The 13,395-nt window shown below is 34.8% G+C and overlaps 1 protein-coding gene across 7 annotated transcripts in view; it reads right to left on the minus strand.

Annotated features, from left to right (window-relative positions):
• slit2 (slit homolog 2 (Drosophila)) overlaps positions 1-13,395 on the minus strand; it is a 269,197-nt gene that overhangs the window by 41,661 nt on the left and 214,141 nt on the right. For all 7 annotated transcript variants that reach the window (XM_051928679.1, XM_051928680.1, XM_051928681.1 and 4 more), the window contains 9 exons: positions 12,677-12,843; positions 11,130-11,262; positions 10,814-10,882; positions 7,794-7,865; positions 7,632-7,703; positions 5,389-5,460; positions 3,479-3,642; positions 2,675-2,799; positions 2,490-2,587 (listed from right to left, as the gene is read on the minus strand). In XM_051928679.1, the coding sequence (XP_051784639.1) occupies positions 2,490-2,587; positions 2,675-2,799; positions 3,479-3,642; positions 5,389-5,460; positions 7,632-7,703; positions 7,794-7,865; positions 10,814-10,882; positions 11,130-11,262; positions 12,677-12,843 (972 nt within the window). The remainder of the gene's footprint in view (positions 1-2,489; positions 2,588-2,674; positions 2,800-3,478; positions 3,643-5,388; positions 5,461-7,631; positions 7,704-7,793; positions 7,866-10,813; positions 10,883-11,129; positions 11,263-12,676; positions 12,844-13,395) is intronic.

The following is a 13,395-nucleotide window of genomic DNA, read 5'->3' on the forward strand; positions in this document are numbered from 1 at the left end:
TTAAATTCGGAATTGGTGAGACATACTAATAAGTTTTCATCTCCTGCTTTTGCGTTCCACTAAATATTTTACATGCAAGAGAGTGTATCTGATTAATCTTTTGACAAAAGTTTAGCTAAGAGGACCTGATAATTTGTTAATGAAGTGCAGGGGGGTAAAGACTTTCTCATTTCATGCTCGATCTTAATAGGCTTGATAAGAAGATTGCCATTCTCATGTGAAATTATTAAGGTAATTTAACAGAGCTTCATGTTTTATTATTCATGAAGTGCAGCTGGAGTCATTTTACTTCTTGATTAACTAATTTCAGAGTTAATGTGCTCAAAGCATGTAGAGATGCACAGTATGGAAAATGAATCCTTAATCCTGTGAGTCACTGCATATCAGAGAATCTGAGGCATATTCATTTTGTATAAATATAACATGATAAAATAAGGTTTTTATTTTCAGCAGTATAATTTTTTAAGACATTTTCTCTTGCAAAAAATTGCTTTAACTATATTAAATACAAATAACATGGTGTTGCTCCTTTCCAGTAAGAAAAAAATATTCTGAAATCTCACTAGATTCTTTTTGGACCATAAGAGCTATCCAGTATTGCTTTAAAAATCAATTTAGTTTGAGGTGATAATAAATCAAATGGTTATTCCTGCTCAAACATTTTTGTTCTCTACATTGAAATGAATGCCAAAGATCTACCTCTTAAGTATAACATTTTGAAACGAAATAAGGATGTTTCATAATGGTGGTGTCTCCATTCCAAAGGCATGTACATTACAGCCATAAAATATCTACATTCTGAGCTATCTAAAATGATTCAAAGTTCATTTACACCAGTATGGCTTGTACACTAAAAGCTAAAATAAATGGTACTACTGATTAGTTTACCAGGTATCATAAAAGGAGAGTGCATCAAGTCTATAAAGACCTCATCAAATGAATAAATCAAATGTTACGTTCTTTGTAACCAGCACTTTGCAACAGTTTACTTAAATCTCAGATGTCAGTGTCTTAAAACAGTGATGATTTGCAGCACATAAACTAAATGTCACATCTACATATATACAATGACTGGACTTTGTAAAAGGAAGATATTCTATATTCTGTAGCAAACTCTGAGCATTTCATGGTGTGAAAGTAAGCTGCTAAACAATTTCTGCATTTCATTTTTAGCAACTGAAAATGGCTAAAGTGTACTGTGCATATAAATGCTTTGCTGACAGCCTTAACACAGCAAGGTAATCAAAACAATAACTACAAAGCGTATTCCCATCTTATACAATCAGCTACAACACCCAAGAGCAGTGCTTAAATTCTGGAGGTACTTCTGCCAGAAAACCCTACAGCAATGCTGTCAAGTAAGATATCTAAGTGTGAATTAGTAAATGGTGTCAGGAGGTATAGTACCTGAATGGATCTTTGAAAACAATGTATTATTAGGTGACAAATTCTGTCATTACAGACCCCAGAGAAGCTGATGTCATGTTCAAATTCATGCACAGGATTATTGTCAGGTATACATAATACAATGAAATCCTAATTATATGATATATAATATGAAAACTAACCAGCCAGATTACAAAACGAACAACAGGTCCTTAAAGTCTTGTAACACAAAAAAAAAAATAACTGGCTAAAGTGCTATACAGCCTGTATGCAAGTGTGAAGTGAATAAGCAGCTGCCAAAATCGGAAAGATCCCTTGGCTCTCTGGTGTGAGAAAGCCAGAATCTGTCTCATTAGAATATCACTGCAGAAGCATGATAGGGAAAGTGACATAAATAGAAGTAATTTTGCAAATTCACTGCTGGAGTCTGTTCTTAGGATAAAACTAATCTTTTTATAAATAGATCAGGTATTAAGAAGTCTGAGAATTTGAAGAAAGTAATGACTTATTTATTAAAACTTATTTTTATTCATTCAGGTCTGTAGGAGGACGGAACCTAATCTTGCAATATAGTGCACAAGGTGGGCAAAAACTCAGGGCTTTTTCTATGTTCTGTGTGAGTTCTCCTCTTATACTTGAAGGCTAATTAATAGTCACCAATTAACAAAGCCCAGTCATTTTACAGATGTTGGAGTAAAACAGAAAACTCACTGAAAACCCACATAAGACACCAGGAAAATGGGTAAACATCACACAGACATTGCCTTTAACAGCATGATTTTAACAGCGGTCTCTGAAGCTATTCTGCAGCAACATCAGCAACTGCACCCACATACAACAGTGCAACATAATTAGAATAACTGAGACAAATATTAAATAATTACACACTCGCATACTGCATAAATATTACAAAATGGTGTTTTATTTAACTTTATTACTTGTGTCCGGAAAGCATTGACTTATTTTTTTTTAACACTTTATATGTTAAGCATAAAGTGTTTAAACATAGAAGTAAAAGTCAAGTAAAGTGAAATGCCCTTCTGTGTGCATTTTGGACTTGTGTATTTGAACTTATTAATTAAATTATTAATTGAACAACATACCAGAATCCTTCCTTCTCCACATCCTTTAAATCACATGTTCCTCCATTTTGACATGGGTTGCTAATACATGCATGAATAGGAATGTCGCAATCCTGACCCTAAATGTTGAGAAAAGGGAAAAAAAGAACATTGATTAGAAGATTTCAACAATCAAAACATACAAGAATGATCTAATGACAACAAACCTTAAATCCATACGGGCATGTACATCTGTAGAAATCTACAGGATCATTGTTGCATGTACCATCATTTTTGCAAGGGTTTGACAGGCAAGGGTTGCATTTGGCGAGAATGCTGACGTCCACTGGCCCTGTGTGAATAAATGACAGTGTAAGAGATAAAATGCCTTAACTTTTAGTAAACATTTTATACAAACACATGCTCACTAAATAGGGGTTACAAAATCTTAAGGAAGCAAAAAAAAAAAAAAAAAAAAAGAGCCCTAAACTATTCACATCATTACTGACCCATAAAGAAGAATAGGGTTTGGGGAGAATGGTGCATACAAACATGGTCACTATTGGTGGAAAAGGGCAAACAACATCATGAGAGTACAAAAGGGTTTTTTTCACTTGAAGAGGTCCTTGCTTGCCTTACCTGTCACAAGAAAACCACATGGCCCTGGAATATCTAGAGGCAGGATGTTAATTAGCAAATGTCAGAGACAGAAACACCAATTGTAGATGATATTGAAGAAATCATTAAAATGAATGAATGGTTGTATAGCATGATGCATTATTATATTACAGTACTACACTGTAAATCTAGGCAAAAGGTGATGTTCTTAAGCATCTTCTTAATTATATTTGCATATGTTGAATTACCTATTTCTGGAGTAGTTTACATTTGATCATTTGTCTGGTTTGGTATACCTTTAATTGAAATTTGATATTATATTGAAAGAAAAACAAAACAAAAGAAATGACGCAGCATAAATAACATAATATGAAATTGAAGCAAAACATTAAGTTTGTGAATATTTTCCTCACCTTGACAGGTAAATTTCTTAGACGGAGTAGTGAGCAATAGTTTGTCTGTCATTTCTCCAGGTCCAGTGCAACGAGCAATGCCGGGTTCTTTATACCCTGATTTCACCCAGTCAGAAAGCCATTGCATGTTACAGTCACAGTACAGGGGATTGGCACCAAGAGCTCTACAATAAGCATAAACAAACATAAATTAAATGTTGTATCTACAAACCTTAACAGGAAACTGAACATGCAAACTCCACACAGGAAGGACCAAGGACATGAACCATGATCTCCTTACTGCAAAGCAGCAGTGCTACCAATGCACCAGCATGCCACCCTGTCATGTAATCTTTATGTAGTAAAATTAAAATAATACTTAGGCAATACCTTTTACTAAAGTGTTTTAACTCTTGAACCAGTTATCTGCATTAATCCAGGCCCTGGAGTAGCTTAAAATGTTTATTTTAATCTGATGAAAACTTGACTGTCTCCTTCTTCTTTTTGATCAAACATTTCTAACTGCTTGTTTTGTGAAAACAGTCTAACAGCAGGAAATCATAATAGCATTTAAAGCTTTTTAATTAAACTGTATTACTTTTTATTGCATCCTTGTATTATTGTTTACAATGAGTTCCAAAAAAAGGTTTTGTCCTAACAAATGTAATTTTTTACAGCAAAAACATTTTTGTTAGTTGCCTAGATTGTATTTAGTAAATACAGAGAAATTATATCAGTCCTTTAAATATAAATAGATCAATATTTACACTGAAACCCTGTGTGAGTCATATATCTCTGTGTAGCACAAAGATATTTTAAAACATCAATGTTTTATTCTTTATGTTTGCTTTTCACCAGGTAATGTCACCTTGAGGGTTAGATGTACCATTCAGAGAGAAAATAAGACGTAATTCAGATATAGCAATATTTTTATGTTACAGTAATCCCTCACCTATCGCGGGGGTTACGTTCCAGAGCCCCCCCGCGATAGGTGAAATCCGCGAAGTAGCGACCTATATTTATTTTATTATTTATACATATTTTAAGGCTTTATAAACCCTTCCCACACTCTTATAAACCTTTCTCACTCTCTTGTTAACCTTTCCCACACTCTTATAAACACTTCCTATGCTCTTAAACACTTTCTACATTCTTAAACACCTCAGACCAACACTGCACACTGCCTGCACGCAGCGATCAGACGTCAATGTGTCTGCACTCGCTTTGTGAAGGGGGGCAGCTGAACTGACGCTGAGCAGAAATGGACTTTGTGCTGCTTCTGCCAAAATGCCTGCTTGTCGCTCTGCTCGAGGAGTGTGTGTGTGTGTGTGTGGGTGTGTGGGTGTGTGAGAGCTGAACGCACCTTCGCTCAACCCCCCCCCCCCCCTTCCCGGAAGCGCAATAGGCTCCTGCCACTTCGCATTGTCAAGGGGGTGGGGAGCTGAATGAACGCTAAGGAGAAGTGGACTTTGTGCTGGCTTTGTGCTGCTTGTCGCTCTGCGTGTCAATAATTTAAAAGCCTGTACAATCAGGCTTTTAGGTGTACATCACCAATTTTCCTGTCTCACTGTCTTGTCTTGCGTGAAGTTAAAATGTTTTATAATAGTGAGATGTTACTCATATCCTTAGCCCGACATCCACATATCATATGTGTTAACAAAGTGTGTTTTATAAGTTTACATGTGTTTAAAGCATGTGGGATGGGTATTTTAAGGCTTAAACTAAAAAAATGTTTATTTATATGGTCTTTCTATATCACGGATTTTCTCCTGTTGCTGATGGGTCTGGAACATAACTTCCGCGATAGGCGGGCAATCACTTGTATTTAAAAATCCGCGAAGTCGTGAATCCGCGAAAAGTGAACCGCGAAGTAGCGAGGGATTACTGTACTTCAAAAGTGCAGAAAGGCTCCTGCTAACACGCATACTTACAGGTGTGACAGTGCCGAAAGATCATGAAAGGCTCCTTCAGGAATAACCGAGATGTCATTACCATGTAGAGACCTTCGGTGGAGAAAAAATTCGAAAAATTACCAGGTATACAATAAAATGTCAAAAATCTATCAAAAACTTCAAATACTAAAAATAAATGGCTTGGTTATGAAAGTACTAACTAGCTTAAGATTGCAGAACAAAACAAATATGCATACTAATGTTTTCTTTTAATTAAATTGTATGTATCCAGGTTTTTGAAAATACAGTTTAAATGTAGTTTGTTACTATACAGCTAAAATGCTAGATGAATATAATATTAAAACAAAAGTCTTTCAAAGACATTTTACCAAAAAGCTCTTACTAACTATAAAAATAGAATGTTCATAACTCAAGGCTGGAAAAGAACTGTTCAATTCAACAAAAAAATGTAGTGATTTATTTATCTATTTATACTGCCATGTACTGTACACTGAAATGTTTAATGAAGAATATAAGAATTCAATGAAAGTGGGAGCACAAATAGTAAATAAATATGAAAATAAAAAAGTATGATTTAGTGTAAGCCACCCTAATTTGGCAGTATTCATAACAGCTCTAATGATTTACTTCATGCGGTAGAAGTACATAATAAACGACTGCATCAGATATTTCAAATATTAAAATATGTCCTTCAAATGAAATGTTTAAAAACTAAATGTATTTGATTGTAATAGAAATGTGTCATTTTCACCCTCTTACAGAAGTCCATAGAGGGCTAGATTCATAGCAAAGGAGCAAAAATAAAAATAGCATCATATTCATAATCACTGACCTTGAAAAAAATCTAAAACGATACCCTCACTTGCTTATGATTGCAATATAGATAGATAGATAGATACTTTATTAATCCCAATGGGAAATATGTCATTTTTAATCTTCTGGGGTTGGTTAAAAAGGCTAGGACCAGTGGTAAAGCATCAAATATCAAAAATGTTATCATATTCATGGTCAGCAACCAGAAATAGCATAAAACGACATCCCAAATGCCTATATTACCAATCCATCCATCCATTTTCCAACCCACTATATTCTAACACAGGGTCACGGGGGTCTGCTGGAGCCAATCCCAGCCAACACAGGGCACGAGGCAGGAACCAATCCTGGGCAGGGTGCCAACCCACCGTAGGACACACACAAACACACCCACACACCAAGCACACACTAGGGCCAATTTAGAATCGCCAGTCCACCTAACCAGCATGTCTTTGGACTGTGGGAGGAAACCGGAGCGCCCGGAGGAAACCCACGCAGACACGGGGAGAACATGCAAACTCCATGCAGGGAGGGCCCGGGAAGCGAACCCGGGTCCCCAGGTCTCCCTATTACCAATCCCATTTTTTCAAAGTTTTTTTTTGAAGTTCTGTGAAAAGGAGTAACTTGAACCCCATGTATTCAATTAGGGTGAACCCCTGGGATTGGTTGACGTGGCATATAGAAGTTCAAGCCTTTCTAATAATTTTTGCAGAAGACACCTCTGTACTATAAGGGTAATTTACTCTTTATCATAAGGGTGTCATTTCCAGCAAAAATTTGGTCCATAAATGACCTCAAAAATGTTGTTATTCTTTGGTGTCTAGAAGGCAAAAAATAGAGGGGAACAACAAAAAGCATGATGTCTTGTATAACCAGTCATCAAGATGAGTCAAACAGTGTATCATCTGTGGAAGTTTTCTCATATTGGTGTGTCAGGAGGTGACAGCCCAAAAAAAAGTAAAGATAATTTCAAAGTGTTCACAAGTATTTCTTATGAACACAAAAAATGTGTCTGTGAATTCAACCCCCTGAACTGCATGAAATATTGCATATTCCAGTCAGCATTAGCCTAGTTGTAGTGTCTATCTACGTTACCATTAAAATGATATTTCAGTATTAATAGTAACTTTCAATTAAAATAGTCCTGTAATTAGTTTTACTATAGTTTCAATTTTAGTTTCTGAAAAGGGAAGCATTTTTAAAAAATGCAGCTGAGGTTATTTATAAGATGCTGTCACTAATCAAACTAGCTCTTGAAAACTGAGGCATTACATCGAAAACAAGGCTCCAGACATTGTAACCAAGTCAATCAATATTTATATAGTGCCTTCAATATTCTTTAATAAAAATATTTACTTCACAGCACATAAAATAAAGTTATAGTAAAAAAAAAATCTTTTGACACTAAACCTTTAATTTGAATAACGCTAACAAAAGTTAATACTCACAACAATCTAAGGGACTTCAGTCCATCAAATGCCTTAACAGGAATACATCTCAGTCGGTTGTAGCTCAGAATTCTGTTAAGAAAAACTGAAAAGTTACATACCACAGAAAATTGAAATAAAAGTTGACATAAATTGGTAAACAACAATCAACATCCAACTTACAAGGTAAGCAGTTCAGTCATGTTGCTGAAGCTCTGATTGGACAAAGTACTGATGTGGTTGTTACTTAAATCACTAAAATGAAAAACACAAACATAAGCATGTCAATTTTCTATAAGCAGTCATATAATTATTATAGAAACCTCTATTTCTAATAAGGAGACGTTAAGGTACAAAGTAATAAAAGAAAAAATGTACTATGTGAAAGATGATTGTAAAATTCACACCTTAGACAAGTTAACAGTCAAGAAAAAAATGTCCATATAATTAAAGTCTTGATATTCAGATAGCCAGTTCTACCTCATTGTCAAAGATTTATTTCCTGTGTTCAGAGGAATCAGAAGATTAAGTCGAGTCAGTTCTAACCTTTAATGTTATTTTACACCACCCCTCAAAAACATTCTTTGTAGTATCAGTAAGTAAAATGTGGTTTAAAAGTTTTTTCTAAGACTCTTTTAATTGCTAACTAAGCCCAGTTGCTATAGTTTAATGATAAGTTACACTGAAATGGGGTAAAAACAATGCAAACCGTTTAAAGGAAAAAAATGTAATCAAATATTGGGAAAAACTAAATCAGTGCATTTGACATCTTACAAATATGTCCCTTTACTTTAGCTAACCAATGCATTGTTGTGAGAAACCACTGGCCCTCACAAGACCCTTGAAAGGCTCCGGTAATCCAGCTTTGTTCCTGTACCAGTAAAAGTAAATCTTTTGCACAGTGTCTCAGCTCACTGTCACCATGATTTATACTCATCTGAGTAAATGACGAGTAGGATGGGGTGGGTGAGATGACATGTTCATTTCAGGCATTGCACATTTTTAATCCTAGCAGGCCAAAAAGTAGACTCTTTAAATTGTGACAGTACAGTAAATACTCAGTAACTTCAAGATTTTTATCAGGTGACCAATAATTGATCGCATTGGAGACAGTAGAAACTCTGATATCTGAATGATGGTTTTATATTCATGCACCACCATATCAGTTACACCCCCCCACCCCCAAAAAAAAAAACAGAAGCAAACAATGCTCAGAATGCAAAACAGAGCAAAAAGGCTCCTTATTCTCTCTGTGTTACACATTCAAAGTTGATAAATTTGACTATATTACCATTTAGTTGTACACCAGGTATTATTCTCCCTCTTAAGTAATATCTGTGATGTTTCCAATAATAAAAACCCATCGGTTTAAGAGCAGGTGTAGGTGTAAGACGACATGTTCATTTCAGGCATTGCACATTTTAAATCCTAGTAGGCCAAAGAGCAGACTTGAGTGTGCCCTGTCATCCTTCTGTTGCTCAGGCAGAGGGACTTTTGTGTGTGTGTGTGTTTGTGTGTGTGTAAGGGTGTCTCGTAATGAACAGGCACCATGTATGAAGCTGGTAATTGCCAAGTGATTAACTGTAAATCTAGAATGAGCCAAAAATGTTTAACTCTTACTCAGAAACACAATCGGAGAAATGGAAGGGCCTTCAAAATGTTTCTATTTTTTCCTACATTTAAGGAGACGTAAGAATGTTATTGTATGATATACACTACAATTACATACATATATATATATATATACTGTATATACATATATATATGTACAGTATATATATATATATATATATATATATATATATATAGTGGTGTATATATATATAGTGGTGGGCCACCCCTTCTACATATGTTCTGGGGGAGCCATCATGGGCTTCTCAGTACCTCTCCCGGGATGCTTGGTGGCAGCCTCCCTGGCTGACGATGGTGCCCCAGTTTCCCGCAGGGCTTCATGGGAGATGGAGTTCTCCACAGCCCTGTTGGCATCTGGGGTGGCCGCCAGGGGGTGCTGCATGGGTCCCTGAGCCAGCCTGGACGACTCTGCAGCCCCGCCAGGAAGTGCAATCGGAAACAGGTGGTCAAGCACCTGGAGCACTTCCGGGTCGTCTATAAAAGGGGCCAGCAACCACCACTCAGGAGCCAGAGTCGGGAGGTGGAGGACGAAGCTAGACGGGAGAAGTAGTGGTTCCAGAAGAGTGTTTGGTGTTGTGTGCTTATTTGGACTGTGTTATGCCTGTGGGGTTCACAGGGAAGACGTGCCCCACAGGTGAAGAAAAATAAAGTCTTTGTTGTTTTTTAAATGTGTCTCAGTGTGAGTCTGTGCCAGGTCGGGCACAATATAGTGCCTTTTATCACAATATATATATATGGAAGAGAAGGTCTGTGATACGGTTTGCATATTTGCAGCTGGAGATCCACAAAGGGAGAAAAATGAATCAGGAATAAAAAGTACTTTATGATACGTGATTCATTTTTCTCCCCCCCTTTGTGAATCTCCAGCTGCAAATATATATATATATATATATATATATATATATATATATATATATATATATATATATATATATATTATAAGTAACATGTAGTATACTTTACACTGTACCTAAACTGCACTATACTGTACATAAAGCCAACATACGTGTATGGTAATATACAGTAAATGGATGTTATAGTGATGTAAACAGATGTTATGTCTATGTCCTGTGTCAATAAATGCATTTCTCATTTTTTCTCACCCCAAATTTGGGTGGCTTACACTAATTCAGACTTTTAATTTTCATATTTATTTACTATTTGTACTCCCACTTTCATTGAATTCTTATATTCTTCATTAAACATTTCAGTGTACAGTACAGTACAGTACAGTAAAAATGTAAGCCTAAAACTACTTAGAACACATTTAAAAATGATTAAAATCATTTTATATTAAAATTGGTCATTTTTTGTTAAATGCTCTATTTAATTAAAAGCTTGTAGATACAATAATGTATTAAGATACCAACAATTTCGGGAATACTTTTCATAATTCCTAAACAAAACAGACAGTTGCTTGAAAATAGCTATTTTAAATGTATTTTTTTATCATTTCCGTTAAGGCTCAAACAATGGCAAAATTATTTCATTTTTCAAAGTAACTGCATGAAGGTAAAATAATAAGTTAAAATTATTTTAATAAGTTAAGGACTCAATTGGAAAACACCTACATGAGTAATAAATGCTTGTAATTAGACAGCTCCTTGGGAACCTGGGTGAACTGGTTTCCATCCAAATAGCTAAAACAAAAAAATACACAAAGCACAAACTTCAGTGTTACAACGGACTAAAAAACAAAACAAAATGATCATATTAGTTTGGAATTATAAGAAATAGTTTAAATAGATTAAGTAGATTGAACATTAAAATTGCTCTGTTGTTTATGTCAACACACCATTACAAAATACATACCAGACAAAAAGACAAATTTATAGTTTTTTATGTCACATTCAAAATAAAAACATATCATTAATTATTATTACTTACAGCTCAGTAACTTCTTTAGGGATACCCTTGGGTAGAGCCTTGAGTCCTTTGTTACTGCAACGCACTACAGTATCTAGACAAGTACATTCATTAGGGCAGCGTGAAAGGGGTGAACAGCTGTTGTCATCATTACCTGGTAGAGAAAAGAAAACTGACTATGTAACAGTGTATTTCAAATGTTTAAATTAACCTTGTCTTCCTACATTGAATGAGGCTGACGCTGTGTATCTTACATCATAAGGTATGATTCTACATTGTAAAGACTCTGTTGTCACAAGTGTAATACTATCCATCCATTCAATATTCTTCCATCCATCTATCCATCAATCCATCCATCCATCATCTGTACCTACTTATTCCAGTAAAGCACTGGGGGTGCCAGTGCTTAGCCAAGTAGCATTGAGTGAAAAAGAGAAACTAACCCTTGAAAGGGAACTACTTCACTACATAGAAGAACATAGATGGCAGCTGAAGCAGGGCCCAAGATGTGTGGGGTAAATATTGTGTCACCACTGCATTCTGCTTCAACACAATATTAAAACCTGGTATATTTTAGCAACAAATTGATATAAATAATGTTAGGATTTGGAGAGATGTTCTGTGATTAGTTGTAATATAATAACTCTCCAAAGAATGTGTTGTTATTACTAGTTCTCAGTTTTCTTGTTCAGTAGAATCACTGACTTAAACATGCAGAAATCTTTCAGTACCAAAATCAGTAGAGTTAAGTAATACTTTATATACACAATAGATAACAGAAAGGTCCTGGAAAATACCTTATATCAAAATGATATACACATTGAATTGGACAAAAATTAAAGTAACTCACTTTCTGTAAAATTCAGCTCCTTGGCACAAAATCTCAATAGAAATCTTCAGACTCCGTAAATAACACAATATGTAGATGGCTCCTAAACTTTCTGATGCAAACAGCCATATTCTCTGTGTCTTGGCTCTACTCCAAAGTATTAGGTATTGGCACTGATAAAACTTTCAACAGGTTCCCTTAAATTAAGTAATTCTAAGACACCAAGTGCACCTTAATTTGCTGTGCTTTTTAAATGCATTGTAAATGTCCAGACATTAAAGGGTATGGTCTCATTTGTAAACCAAAAGGTTTCTGAACAGCATTTTATATGGCTCCCACTATACACATTCCATTTTAAAACCAAAATACAACTGCAGTCATTACTGCTAAAAGTAATTTAGTATAATTTCATTACTGAGAAATACAAATATGTAGTGACTTCCAAATTTTTTTGAAATGTTGGTTTAGGTTCTAGTATAGTTTCAGTGATTACACAGATTTTACTGTAAGTGCATAATGAATAATTACCTAAGAAAAAGCTTAATATTGGAATACTACTGCACATATTTTTAGCACTTTGTGGTTTCTGGTATAGGAACCACATAAAATACAGTACCAGCATATTACAAGTTGAAAGGAAGAAAAGTGAAATTAGGGTGCCTTAAAAGAATTATAATTAAAAGGTTTAACAACGTTTATGCCTCCAGAGTATAATGTTGTTATTAAAGGAAACATTTACCATCATCACAGGTGAAATCCTGAATTGCTACATCTTGAATGGGTATCTCCTTCAAAAAGTAAGGATTCTGACACCGTGGATTCCCAGTTACAATTCTCTTCTTTCTTAACCAGTCTCCCAACCAAGCCAAATGGCAATTGCAGTTGAAAGGATTAGCCAAAAGATTTCTAAGTAGAACAGAAGACTTTGAATAAAACAGAATCTCTGACTATGCTTGACAAAGCAGATTGGCCAAACATATTTTATCAGCATAATTATTCAAACTGGACTTAATGAGCTTTTTAATTTTCATGTGTGGATAGTGCCAATTCAGTATATCAATCTAAATTTAAAACTGCTTAACCTGCAACATGAATGGCAGTAAAATTAAAACTAATCTTTCTGTTTCTTCTTAGACCAAAATTATATAATAATAATAATAATAACAATAATAATAATAATGGTGTTTATTTATATAGTACCGTATCTTAAACCCAAGATAATTTTCCAAATAGTAATTAACAAACAAGTACACAGAAAGCAAAGTAAAAACAATTTTTTTTAGATTATACTAACACAATAGGGAAAACAAAATCAGTATTTGGAAATTAAACACAGATTTCCTGTTTTGTTAAATAACTCATATTCTGCAAGACAAACATTTAGCATATATGATTAAGAGCAGGATAATAGGACTAATGAATAGATGAATTCATGATATAACAAAAAAAACATACTTG

The sequence above is a fragment of the Erpetoichthys calabaricus genome, chromosome 5 (genome assembly GCF_900747795.2).
Source record: "Erpetoichthys calabaricus chromosome 5, fErpCal1.3, whole genome shotgun sequence".
In the NCBI taxonomy this organism is placed as follows: domain Eukaryota; kingdom Metazoa; phylum Chordata; class Cladistia; order Polypteriformes; family Polypteridae; genus Erpetoichthys; species Erpetoichthys calabaricus.